At 59.1% G+C, this 13,427-nt stretch overlaps 1 protein-coding gene and 1 long non-coding RNA gene across 2 annotated transcripts; both read right to left on the bottom strand.

Annotated features, from left to right (window-relative positions):
- Window positions 1–634: 634 nt before the first annotated feature.
- GINS2 (GINS complex subunit 2) lies at window positions 635–5,940 on the bottom strand. The gene is made up of 5 exons (XM_066557429.1): window positions 5,774–5,940; window positions 4,878–4,992; window positions 4,150–4,249; window positions 2,907–3,033; window positions 635–2,468 (listed from the first exon to the last, which is right to left on the bottom strand). The coding sequence occupies exons 1-5, from the start codon at window positions 5,861–5,863 to the stop codon at window positions 2,343–2,345; spliced, it is 558 nt and encodes a 185-aa protein (XP_066413526.1). The 5' UTR covers window positions 5,864–5,940; the 3' UTR covers window positions 635–2,342.
- A 1,763-nt stretch (window positions 5,941–7,703) lies between these two features.
- LOC136561277 (uncharacterized) lies at window positions 7,704–11,912 on the bottom strand. The gene is made up of 3 exons (XR_010784314.1): window positions 11,737–11,912; window positions 9,382–9,470; window positions 7,704–8,064 (listed from the first exon to the last, which is right to left on the bottom strand). It is a non-coding gene; the product is annotated as an uncharacterized lncRNA (long non-coding RNA).
- Between the last annotated feature and the right edge of the window lie 1,515 nt (window positions 11,913–13,427).

Below are 13,427 nucleotides of genomic sequence, written 5' to 3'. Positions count from 1 at the left end.
GCCTGGATCCGCCTCATCCTGCTTGAATCTTGCCCTGGATCCTGCCTGAATCCTGTCTGGATTCTGCTTGAATCCTGCCCTGGATCCTGCTTGAATCCTGCCCTGGATCCTGCTTGAATCCTGTCCTGGATCCTGTCTGGATTCTGCTTGAATCCTGCCCTGGATCCTGTCTGGATTCTGCTTGAATCCTGCCCTGGATCCTGTCTGGATTCTGCTTGAATCCTGCTCTGGATTCTGTCTGGATCCTGCCCTAGATCCTGTCTGGATTCTGCTTGAATCTTGCCCTGGATCCTGCCCCAGATCCTGCATGGATCCTGCCCTAGATCCTGTCTGGATCCTGCTTGAGTCCTGCCCTAGATCCTGTCTGGATTCTGCCCCAGATCCTGTCTGGATTCTGCCCCAGATCCTGTCTGAATCTTGCTCTGGATTTTGCCTGGATCCTGCCCTGGACCTTGCCAGGATCCTGCCTGAATTCCATCTGGATCCTTCCTGAATCCTGCCCTGAATCCTGTCTGAATCCTGCCATAAATCCTGCCCCAGATCCGGCCCTGGATCTTGTCCTAGATCCTGTCAGGATCCTGTCTGAATCCTGCCCTGGATCATGCTCTGGATCTTGCCTGAATCCTGCCCCAAATCCTGCCCGGGATCCTGCCCTGAATCCCTCCAGGATCCTGCCCTGGATCCTGCCCTTGCCTGTCGCTCTGCCGCAGGGAAACGGGCCCGGAGCCAAAGGGGAGCTGCAGGATTTTCCAAGCATTGTTTGTGACACAGCCCAGGATTCATCTGATGCCGTTCTTCAGCTGCAATTATTTTATCTTTATTTTTTTTTTTACAGACGGCTTCAGATTAAAACCCCAAATATTACAAAAATAAAGATGGTTGATAATTCTGGTATTTCCCCACAGCCTGGCATCTGAGAGGGAAAACCATTTTCTTTTGTCCTTCTCCAAAGAGCAGATGGATCTGCTTCCCAGCTGATCTCCCCAGCAGACACCTCACTGCTGCCACATCTTCCCTTCTTTCTCTTTTTTCTTTTTTTCTTTTCCCCAAGGCTCTGAGAAAATCCATGGAAGCACCGCCTCGAAATTTATGGCTTTCAAGGCAGCGTGTGGCCTGTGCTGCCCTCAGAAGTTCCCTCGCTGAAGTACAACCCGAGAGATCCGCCCAGAGCCACCGGGGAGAAGCTGCACAGCTGCCACCCCGCCCGGGGCCCCGAGGGGACACGGGGACAATCGCACTGCCTGCTCTGCGTGCCCCGAGGGGACACGGGGACAGTGGCACTGCCTGCTCTGCGTGCCCCGAGGGGACACGGGGACAATGGCACTGCCTGCTCTGCGTGCCCTGAGGGGACACGGGGACAGTGGCACTGCCCTGCTCTTCATGCCTTAAGGGGACATGGGGATAGTGGCACCACCCCAAGGGGACGTGGGGACAATGCCACTGACCTTCTCTTCATGCCTCAAGGGGACATGGGGACAGTGGCACCACCCTCTGTTTGTGCCCCAAGGAGACATGGGGACAGTGGCACCACCCTGAGGGGACATGGGGACAGTGGCACTGCCCTCTCTTCATGCCCTGAGGCACACAGGGACAGTGGCACTGGGACATGGGGACACAAGGACAGCTGGGGCACCTTCCTGCCCTGCAGAGACACTGTGGTGGGGACACTTGGACAATGGTCTGTTGGTGCCCTGTGGGGACATGGGGATACACAGACAGTGGGCCAGCCTGGTAGGGGACACAGGGACTGTGCCACACACAGCGGGTGCCACCATGCCAGGGGACACAGGGAGTGTTTAAAGGGCAGGATGTGGTGACAGAGCTGGGGTCACACGAGTTGTGCCACGGGTGAGAGGATGTGGTGGCACCAAGCTGGGAGAGTGGGGGGCACCTGGACTGGGACAAGGACAGGACACAGTGATCCCAAGGGAGAAGACACACAGGCAGGACAGAGGGACACAGAGCTGATGTCCCCAAGCTCACCTCGTGCCCTGTGTCACCCTTGGTGCCACATCCCAGAGCTGTAAATAGGTGAAGGGGACATAGACAGGGCCAGGCCCTGAACAAAGTTGTGTTTTGGGGGACCTGGGTGTTGGTTTGGGGGGATGACAAAAAGGTGGGGAGGGGATAAAAGTGCCTCAAGAGGGGCAGGGACAACTCCAGGGGGGGAGAGTAAAAACCCCTGGGGGAGGGAGGGCAAAAAGCGCCTGCACTGAGGCTCTCGGGATGCTCCAGCAGCTCTAGAGCAATTCCCCCCTGGCCCTGAGGGGAGGTTTGAGGGCTGGCAGTCCCTGCCGGGAGCTGGGGCTGCCCAGGTGAAGCAGCTCCTTCCCAGCTCCCCGTCAGAAGTCCTGGGAGTGGGAGCCCTCGCCAGGCTGGAGGTTGGTGCGGAGCTTGTACATGTGATCCAAGGCCTGGGTAAGGAAAGTCCCAGCGGTGTTGATCTCCATCAGGGTTAAGTTATCCAGCTGAAAGGGGAAACAACAGGATTTGAGAAGACAAGGTACTTGGGAAGCAGCTCACAGCCCACAGTTCCCTTTGGTAACATCCCAAGGGACTGACCCAGCTGCCAGCCCTGAGCGAGAGAAGCACCCAAGCAGAATTTCAAGAGCATTCCCCATGTCTGGAAGTGCTCAAGGACAAGCTGGATGGGGCTTGCAGCTGCCTGGTCAAGTGCAAAGTGTGGAAAGGGGCGGAACGAGATCTTTAAGAGCCAACCCAACCCATCCCATGACTCCTCTGCCTCCCACAAGGCACAGGGAGCCGCCCATGGGCACGAGGTTCCACACACACCTCCAACCCCTCAGTAACACACCCACAACCCAGGCCAGCATTCCCCTCTTCCCAGCAGCCCATCCCTCCCCCCTGGTGCCCCTGGGTCCCTCCTGGGAGGGGTCCTGGCCCACCTTGGCGTGAGCCTCCTGCTGCCGCACGAAGCTGTCGGCGGACAGGCGCAGCTTGGCCATGCGCGTGTCCCACGTGTCCTTCACCAGCGTCCGGATCTCGTCTGCCCTGGGGATGTTGTCAGAGGCACTGGGACAGGGGAAGGGAGGGCAGGCTCAGGGCAGGCTCTGAGGGGTGTGTGGCTGTGCCACTGAGTGGTTGTGTCACTGAGCGCTGCTGTCACCAAGTGGTTGTGTCACGGCGTGGCGTTGTCACCACCTCACCCCACCCTGAGCTCGCAGGACAGTTTGCTAAAAACCTGCAGCTCCACACTGAAATCCTCCCTGCTCCTTGTCCTGCTGGCAGTTCTGGGATGGGTTCTTTCCCCAGGAATGCTCAGCTCCAATGCAGCAGCTGGCTGTCGCTAGAATCCTTCTGCTCTTTAATTGCCCAGCTGGTATGAGGCACACAGAGGGCCCCAAACCTGGCCAAAGTCGGGGCCAGCTGGGGAATCCAAGGGCTCAGGCAGGATGAAATTCCCACCTCGGGGCTCCTGAGGCTCCATCAGGGAGAATTAAGCTGGAAGGGCCGGATGGGATGTGCCACATCACCCCATTAAGGCCACTCAGTGCTGCCATAAGGAGCTGGGAGACGCAATGAATGCGCAGGGACAGAGCTGTGAGGGCTGCTGGAGCGTGCTGGGAAGGAGCAGCAGGCCAGGAGCCTCCTCTCCAGAGGGAAAAGCCAGAGCTGGAATGCCCACCCTGCTTAATCGAGGGCTTAAAAAGTCAGCAGAGCCCTCGCCGAGACAAACACACCAGCCAGCAGATTTCACAAGTGAAATGCCTCAGCAGGCAGGAGCTCAGGCTCGGAATATCCCTGGCCTCCTGCTTCCCAGGCTGAGGGAAGAGGAGCTTTCCTCCTGAAGGAGAGCCAAGGAAGGAGCCTGGAGGCTGGAGGCTGCTGAACAGATTGCAGCCGTGGAACGTGTGGCGGCTCCTCCAGGCCTCCACGCTGAGCTGCTGCTCAATAAAGCAGCACAGCCCCAATTATGAGGCCAAGGAAGGAGCCATCCCCAAGTTCCTGAGAGGCAGAGTCACCATCAGGAAAGGGCTGCTGCGAAATCTTGGCAGGCTGAGGGATGAAACCTCCCTCAACTCTCCCTCTCCCCGCCGCCCTGCGGGGCTGCTGCCAAGCAAAGCTTGAAAAATCCTCCGTGCTCACACCAAGTGGGGTGGAAAATGGCCCAGCTCAGCTCCTACTCACTAGTTCAGCAGCAGCTTGGTGAGCTCCATGTAGTAGGGACTGGGCATTGGAGTGAAGGTGTCCTCCTTCCGCTCCTGATCCCGGATTTCCTCCAGTTTCCCTGAAATACAACCAGGGATGCTCAGCTCTTGCCAGGCTTTCAATGCTCCAGGTGTGTTTTTCCCCCTCCCCAGGGAAAATCCACGTTGTTTCTGTATGTGGGATGTGAGGGCAGGAAAAAGATCCTGTGAGGAGGCACAGAAGGGACATGGATGCCTCCAAGGTCTCCCTCCTCACAGAGATTTTCCCAAGAATTAGTGACAGGATGAGAGGAAACAGCCTCAGGTTCTGCCAGGGGATGTTCAGGTCAGACATCAGAATTCCTGCACTGAAAGGGTGGTTAAACACTGGAAGGGGCTGCCCAGGGAGGTTTGGAGTCCCCATGCCTGAGGTGTCACTCTGGGCTGGTGACAAGATGGGCACAAGTTGATGAGGCTGGAGGTATTTTCCAACCTAAAAAATTCTGGGATTCTGTGACCCAAAATCCCTAAAGCTTCTTCTGAACAAGCCTCACCACCCTCAGAGTAAATAAAGAATTCCAGAGGTGGGACATGAGATCTTTCTGTCTCAGCTGCTCTGTGGTTTTGAATTAAGCTCCCCACTAATGGTGAAAACCAGGTTATTTTTAATTTCACGTTTCCACTGCACCCACTGAAGGCCAGAGCTGAAGCCAGAGCCTCCATCCTCACCAACATCCATCCATTCTGGGGGAATGAGCCGGCACTTCTGCCTCTGCTTCAGATTAATGGCCAACCACACAGGCACTTCCACTGGCAAGCCAGGATTGAAGGGACCCAGATCTCCCTGGAAAACAAATTAAGGATGAGAGGTGGGCAACAACCAGGGCTTGGACTGCACAGAACTTGTCTGCTAGTGTGGTGAGAGTTTCCAGAGGACTTCGAAAAGTCTGAGTCAAACATTTGATCCTGCATTTCCTCCTCTCACTTCCCAGAATTCTTGCTCTCAAACTTTCCTCATCTCCCTCGGGAAGGAATAACCAAGGTTTCCTTTTATTCCAAGGTGTTTCACAGGAGTTACAAACTCCATCTCCCTGGACATGCAGTTCCCAGAGGTTCCCCAGGTTCTGGTCAGCCCCAGGACAGCCGGACACTCCCAGCCGGGGCTCAGGGTCCCCCCAGAGCTGTGGGGGACAGCACAGCCCCCTCAAAACCTCCTGGGGGCTGCTCTGCCTCTCCCCCCAACCCTCTGCCTGTCATTCCCCAATCTCTCCATCCCTCCATCCCAAATCCATCCCCCATCTCCTCCCCCTGCTCCCAAACACCCCAGACCCATCCCAATCCCCTCAGACCCACCCCAATCCTCTCAACCCGTCCTAATCCCCTCAGACCCACCCTCATCCCCCCAGACCCACCCCAATCCCCCCAGCTCCTCTTCTTCACCCCCCTACCTCCAGCACCTCAATCCCAATCCCTTAAACCCCATTCCCCAGACCTAATCCCTGTCTCCAAGACCCACCCAGCCCCATAAGCCACCCAGATTCGTTCTCGGTCACCCCAGGCCGTGTCCCCAAGGCCCCAGGCCCGGCCCAGCCCCCTCAGCCCAGCCCGGCCCCGGCCCCGCTGACCCCGATGAGGTGAATCCGGTCGAGGCTGAAGTTGGGCACGATCGTCACCAGCTCCTTCTCGGCCAGGAACTCCACCTCGGCCGGCTCCATGGACCCGGGCCAGCCCAGCCGGGATCGGGCCGGGATGGGAGCGGGACCGGGCCAGGACCGCACGGGAGCCGAGCCCGCCCTCGCTCCCTATTGGCTGCGCGGCCCCCAGGCCCCGCCCACCGCTTCCCCCTCCTGCTGCCCAGCGCGTTTTCGCGGTCTTTAGAGTAGGCGGAGCCTGGCGGGCGCGGCGCACGCTGATTGGCTGTCCCCTTCTGTTGCCGTGGCGCACGCCTCTCTGATTGGCTGTCCTGCCCGCGGCGCGCTCTGACCGCGGCTCCGCGGGGGGAGGTCCGGATGGGGGCACGGGACCAATCGCGGCGCTCTCTCCGGGCGCTCGGCCAATCAGCGTTCGGCACTTGTTGCCGGGGCGCCGAGGGAGTGGCGGAGCGCGCTGCTGTCGCCCTCTGGCGGCCGGGAGCGGAAGAGCCCCGCGGGAGCGCGCGCGGGTCCCCGCGACCCCCGTGATGGGTGACACGGCTGTGATGGGTGACACGGCCGTGATGGGTGACATGGGCTGTGCCCAGGCCCCAGCATCCGCCCTCCTGTGCACGCACCAGCAGCAGTGTCCGTATGTCTGTCTGTTCAGTGGCTCCTGTGCAGACACCCATGCTCAGGCACCTGCCATCACTCACTTGTCCCTTTCCTCTGTTCTCCATCCATCCACCTATCCATCTATCCACCCATCCATCCATCCATCCATCCATCCATCCATCCATCCATCCATCCATCATCCACCCATCCATCCATCCATCCATCCATCCATCCATCCATCCATCCATCCATCCATCATCCACCCATCCATCCATCCATCATCCACCCATCCATCCATCCATCCATCATCCACCCATCCATCCATCCATCCATCCACCCATCCATCCATCCATCCATCATCCACCCATCCATCCATCCATCATCCACCCATCCATCCATCCATCCATCCATCCATCCATCCATCCATCATCCACCCATCCATCCACCCATCCATCCATCCATCCATCCATCCATCCATCCATCCATCCATCCATCCATCCACCCATCCATCCATCCATCCATCCATCATCCATCCATCCATCCATCCATCCATCCATCCATCCATCCCTCCCTCCCTCCCTCCCTCCCTCCCTCCCTCCCTCCCTCCCTCCCTCCCTCCCTCCATCCATCCCCCTCCTCACACCCAGCTCAGCCAGGTGGTTTCTGGATGATTTTGGGGGGGCTGCGTCTCATTTGCAAGTCCCCATGGAACCCCCCCTCCCCACCAGACAAACCCACCCCTCCCCAATCCCCCTCCCAAACCACCTCGGGCTCAGCCCTGGCACCACCCACGGATCATCCACAACCCTTGGGATGAGCATCACCCCCATCCTGGGGTGGGATCCAAGCCCTGGGCACCCCCAGCCCACCCTCACCATGGGTGGCACAAGGAGGGTCCCCAAGCCCCGTTCCCGGAGCAGCCCCCGGTGCTGCCAGCACGTGCTGGGCGCTCCGGGAGCGTCTCCCCCACGCTGCGCCTCCCCTCGCGTGTCTTTTGCCATCTGCTGCTGCCATTAAAAAATTAAATTTCCATCTGCTTTCACACTCCCGCCTCTCCCGCCGGCTCCGGTGCCGCCGCTCCCCGGGAAGCATCGCCCCCGGCTCCCTGCCGGGATGCGGCCGCTCCGATCCCGTTCCGGTGACACCGCCGAGTTCATTTTCCCGCTGCCGTTTGCTGAAATGGATCCTTCAATCCCTCCCTGGAGAGGTGGGCACATCACAATTTGCCCCCAACAGGCACAGGGGTGGCTCTGGGGTGTTTTGGGGTGCGCGACCCACCCTCCCCACGCTGACACAGCCAAGCTGGGGGTGCAGAACCCCAGGGTTTTATTCACCGAGGAGGGATCCCCCTGCCCAGCGCTGTCAGGAAAAGGGACAAACCCCAGTCCCTGGTGTCCAAACCCAGCCGCGTGGGTGCCCCGCGTGTCCCTGGCAGCTGCAGCCGTGCCCTGGGGGCTGTGGCTCCATCCCGACGGCTCCTGCGGGGCTGGCCGTGCCCCGTGTCCCCTCTCAGCAGGGGCTGCAGGGTGAGGGACCCTCCCCACGCCGGGCCAGCGCGGTGCCCGTGGGCGTGGGCGGTGTGACGATGATGGAGGGCACGTGGAGGTGCTTCTGTCCCGCCCTCGGGGTGCCCTCGCTGCCGTTCCCGCTGCTCACACACATCTTCAGGCCTGGGGGGGGGGGGACACGGGGACATTTTGGGGGATAAAAGGGGGATAAAAGGAGATCAAGCACCAGCATCCTACAGCTCCCCGCCCTCCTCCGTGCCAGCCCTTTCTGAGCCGCTGGAGAATCCACAGCATCCTCCTCACACCTCCTCCCCTGCATCCACCTTGGATTTTGGGGGGTTTCAGAGGTGGATCCCCCCCTTCCCTCGACCACCTGCCCAGCCCATCCCACCCCCCCTGAGGGGAGCAGATCGCTTTAATCTGCTTTTTTAATCAGGAGAAAAGCCCCGTGTGGCACAGGCGGCATCCAGGGAGGTTTCAGCTCTTCCCAAGCAAGAAAATGCCCGGAGGGGACAGACACTGATATTTTTAATCTCTTTTTAATTAAGGATAAAGCCCTGCCTTATGTAAGGGAGCTGGAAAAGGGGGAGGGTCTTTTCTTTTATTCCAGGCTCCAAGCTCATCAGAGGGGTCTGGAAGCATGGGGGAATCTTTTGGGGCTTTGTTCTGGGTTTGGGGCAGGATTGGGATTCCCTGGCTGCTTGCTTCCCCTCTTCAGTTACCCTTTGCTGGACAGGGGGGGTTGTGAGACCCCAAACCCCCCTGACCATTCCCTCCCAACATCCCTGATGCGGAGAGGGAGCAGAGCTCATTTTTGGGTGATGCACCCAACTCTGTGCCCATCACAACCAGAATCCCACAGAATGTGGGCTTGGGAACAGCCAGGGAAGAGGCAGCCCTGCATCCTGCAGAGGGATCCTCATTAAGCCCCATCCCTAATGACCCCAAGGACGATTAGCAGGAGTCAGAGGGATGCAGAGCTAATGGGAGATGCCATATCCAGCCCTTGCCCTGCCAGGCCAGCAGCACTAAAAGCTCTGCCCCTGTGCAGACATCCCTGACGCCATTCCCAGCCTAAATCCATTAAGAAAATTCAACTTGGGGAAGAAGCTCCTGGTTGGAGTGTCCCTGGGGAGAGTGGAGCAGCGAGGGATGCTTGGGGCCAGCCTGGAGCTGGGAGCTGGGAGCCAGGCTCGGGGCTGAGCCCTGCATCCCACCCACGTGTCCCCGAGCACCTGCTTTATTGAACCCATGGATTCTCCAGGGCAAAGGGTGCAGGACAAGCACAGGACTGGGAAAACAAAGCTGGGAAAATCCTCTTTGGGGTGATCCAGGCACCAACAGGTGGGACTTCAGAAATTCCACCACATTCCCTAACTCCACCCAAAACCCGCCCACACCTGAACCTCCTGTGGGTACAACCATCCCTCAGGCGCCTTCAGGGAGCAGCAGCACCCCAAACCCTCAGCCCAAGCTCACCTTTCAGGCAGGATAACCTGAGCCCCATGTTTTCATCCTCTCAGCGGGATCCAGCCCTCCAGCCCCGCCGCCGGCCCTCGCTGCAGGCGCTGGGGGAGAGAGGAGAGGGCTTGGGGGAGCGATGCCGGGGGCAGGAAGAAGCAGGAGCTGAGAGCTCACATCTCTCCCTGTGTGTCTGTGCCTACGGGAGCCACAGGAAACGCGGCTGCTCGCTCACAAAACCACCGCTGATGTCACGGCACTGGGGTGACTCAATCTGGCCCGGTGAGGTCCAGGAAGAACTTTTCGGGAGGGTGGAGAAGGAGCCTGGTGCTGGCTGAGTGGTCCCATCCCAGCTTCTCCACCCCCTGAAAATATTTCAGGATGGGAAGGTTGGGAGCAGGAGGAACTGGTTGGTTTTAGGTTGGTTCTCGCAGAGAAAACCCCACAATTTCTCTGTTTCCCCTGTGTGATCCCAGAGCTGCCTCCCTCGGGCTGAGACAGAGCAGCTGCTGGGATGCACTGCTGGAATTCACACCATCCTGCTCCTCCTGGGCATCCCTGATATCCCCAGAGCTTTTGGATGGATAATTCCCACTGTGGGACACCATTTTTTTCAAGATGCTGAAAATTTTTCTGCGAAAAAAAAAAAAAAAATTCCCTTTATTGGGAAATCTTCAGCCCTCCTCCCACAGCTGCTGGGAAAAGCTTATTGGGATGAGGGTCAGTGACTCATTTTGGCTCTTCCAAGCTCTGGGCCACACAGAGAGCCAAGGAAAGCCTCTGCCCCCCCTGCCTGACCTCTGTCTTTCCAAGAAGCTCTCAGATGGGTTGGCAGCAGCCTGCAAGGGGAAGTGAAAATTTGCTATCTCTGCTTTTAATTCTGTATTTTTATCAGTTCCCCAGGTGCAGCCCGAGCTGTGAACGCCCCGCAGGGCTGGGGAGTGGAGTCTTCCCCCAGGACCTCACTTTGCAGCTCTCCTGGAGGCTGCCCAAATATCAGGAAATCTGTTTTGAGGCAAATCCTGTGGGTTTTGGCACCTGCTGGTGGCTCACACCACTCTGGGACAGAGAGAGGAGGGTCCTACTGGGGACACCCAGCTCTGAACACAGGGGGACTACATCCCCTGGGATCTGATCATCTGATCATCTGGAATCTCATCCTCTGGGATCTGATCCTCTGGGATGGGGACACCCAGAACTGTGCACAGGGTATCTCCTCTGGGATCTGATCCTCTGGGATCTGATCACCTGGGATGGGGACACCCAGAACTGTGCACAGGGGGTCTCCTCTGGGATCTGATCCTCTGGGATCTGATCCTCTGGGATGGGGACACCCAGAACTGTGCACAGGGTATCTCCTCTGGGATCTGATCCCCTGGGATCTGATCCTCTAGGATGGGGACACCCAGCTCCTGGCACAGGGGGTCTCCTCTGGGATCTGATCCTCTGGGATCTGATCCTTTGGAATATCATCCTCTGGAATCTCATCCTTTGGAATCTCATCCTCTGGGATCACCCCCCGTGGCCAAACCCTTGCAGAGGACACAGCAGCCGCCTCCCCATGGATAAGGGCCAGAATTCGGGTGGAGGATTCCCCCTGCCAGCATCCCAGCAGGATTCCTGCTGCTGGGGGCTCCACCTTGGCTCCCGTGTGCCAGCACCGGGCCAGAGGAACGTTTGCATCCCGGCGAGTTCACGCTCCAAGAATCCCCAGAGGCTCACGGCGGGCGTCACTGGAGCGGGGACCGAGCTGCCCGGCCAGGGGGGGACACTCAGAGCGTGCCCTGGGAAGGGGAAAAGGGACAAAGCCGGGGCTGCGAGGGGTGGCACTTACCCGGTGCCCGCAGGGGCGATGCCCGCGGTCGCATCCCAATGCTCCCGGGTGCCGGAGGCTGGCACGGGGGATGCCTCGGCAGGGCAGGAGGGCAGCAGGAGGTGGCAGCCGCCGCCTTTGGGTTTGGCGGGGCTGCTTGGAGCCCGGTTAATGAGGACAGCGGGGCTCCGGCTCCTCCCATGCAGCCCCCGCTCCGAGCCCCGACCCGTGCCCGGCAAAGCCCTTGGGTGATGAGGGAACGCGGATTTACTCTCACCCCGCTGCACAAGGCAGTCCAGAGATGACAGAGGCAGAGGGAGGAGTGCCCTGGGCTGCCGGCAAAGCCGCCGGGCATCCAACATCCCCACGAGCAGCCTGAGGGCTACCAAAAGCCCCGGCAGGGCCAGTGAGTGCCCACAGCCAAGGACATCAGCGTCCCTGAGGTCCTGATGTCACCAGGCATCAACTCTGGGAGCAGCTCCACCTTCACCCCCTTCCAGGAAGGATCTTTTCCCCTTCCCAGCCCCAAAGCCAGCCTGGCAGCGAGCAGGGCTCCTCACCGTTCCCGGGACGAGCGCTCCGGGTCGGGTCCCAGCGGGTCCGGTCCCAGCCCGGGGCCAGGCTGTGCCTCCGGAGCAGCCGCCTTGGCCTGCATCAGCAGCAGCCAGAGGCTTTTCCGTGTTCCCCCTCCTCCGCAATTAACAGGCGAGGCCCCCGCGCCTTCCAGGCTCCTTTTCAGGCTCCTTTTCAGGCTCCTTTTCAAGCAGCGGTTCGAATGCAGGGAACGCCGGCCGCACATTAAACAGCCCCGGCTGCGGGAGGCAGGAAGGTGGAAGGGAAAGGAAGGGAAAAGGAGCTTGGAAGTTCACCCCGGGATCAGGAGAGAGCCGATCCCAGCGGTTTGGGAGGGCTCTGGTGGGATCAGAGCCCCACCAGGCCTGGATGGGATGGGTGTGGAGGGCAGCAGGGACAGCAAAGGGGTGGTTTTGCTCCACTTTCTGCTGGTTTGGTCCTGCCATGTCTGATGAAAATCAGAAACCTGGGAAGAGCTGATTTCCTTCCCGATCTGACTCCTCTGATTTGTCAAATAACTGAGTTATTGCAGAGCTCCAGGAGAGGGGAGGGTGGCAAAGGGACAAGGCTGCAGCTTCAGTGGGCACAGACATTTGCAACCCACAGCTCCCTCTTTTCCCTCCAGAAAACTGACAAATTGGTTTATGTGGATTTTTCCCCCCGTTCACCTGCAAAGTCTAAGACTTAGAGACTAATCCTGAAGCAGAGCCTGGCAAACCTGATCTTTCAAGATCCCATCCCAAACTCAGAGCAGGCAGCATCCCATGGAGCCAGGGATCACTCCCAGACAGCACAAATCCAGTCAGAGCAGCACAAATCCTGCTTCCACCTTGAGCTATTTTACTGCCTGTCTCCAAAACAACCTGTTTGCTGCTGCTGGGTGAGAGCAAACAGCCCCAAACCCACGAGGGCTGGAATTAGCCTGGCCTGGAGCAGCAGTTGTTGCTACAACAGTGACAAAAAGCAATTGTCTTGCTGCAGCAGGGATGGGAAACATAAACACCAGGCTGCTAAAATACCTGTGGTTAGCTCTGCGGGTGCAGCACAGCTCCAGCTGCTCTGCTGACACCTGATAGGCACAAACACAGCGTCAAACACCCCTTCCTGCCCTCCCCAGGGCTGGTGAACAAAGCAAAAAACCTTTGTGAAGGTTTATAAAGTGGGGGTTGTCCACCTTGAGGTGACTGGGAATGACCTGGAGCCCCTGTGCTGTGGGGTCCTGGTCACTGCTGGGTGAGCAGGGTTAGGGAGAGCTGAGTGCCAGGGGGCTCAACACCTCCCTTCCAGGAGTTCCTGGTTCCTGTCACAAGGCTCTGAGCTGTGGCTTGCTGAGCATCACGTCAGGGCAAGTGGCCAAAGCCCACCAGGAGCCAGCTGGCCAGGGGAGGAAGAGGATGGGCTCAGGGGGTGGGTGGGTATGGAGCCACCTTCACTCCCTGGGGAAAGATTGTCCTTGCAGAGCTGGCCAGAGCCTGCCTATCCCCTGAGGTGCTCACTGCCTGTCCCCTGAGGTGCCTGCTTTCCAGTCCTGCCTGTGTCCCTTTGGTACTGGGCTGCTCCTCTCCCCTCCTGCTCCATCCCGGCCCAGGGCTGAAGCCCTGCTGGGGGATGAGGATGGAGGGCAGCCTCCCAAACCCCCTCTGGGGGAAGGAAGGGCAGGGAGAGCTGCTGCTGCTTC

Source organism: Molothrus aeneus, chromosome 11 (genome assembly GCF_037042795.1).
Source record: "Molothrus aeneus isolate 106 chromosome 11, BPBGC_Maene_1.0, whole genome shotgun sequence".
Classification (NCBI taxonomy): Eukaryota; Metazoa; Chordata; class Aves; order Passeriformes; family Icteridae; genus Molothrus; species Molothrus aeneus.
The sequence above is the reverse complement of the archived record's forward strand: the minus strand, read 5'-3'. Positions and strand labels throughout refer to the sequence as shown.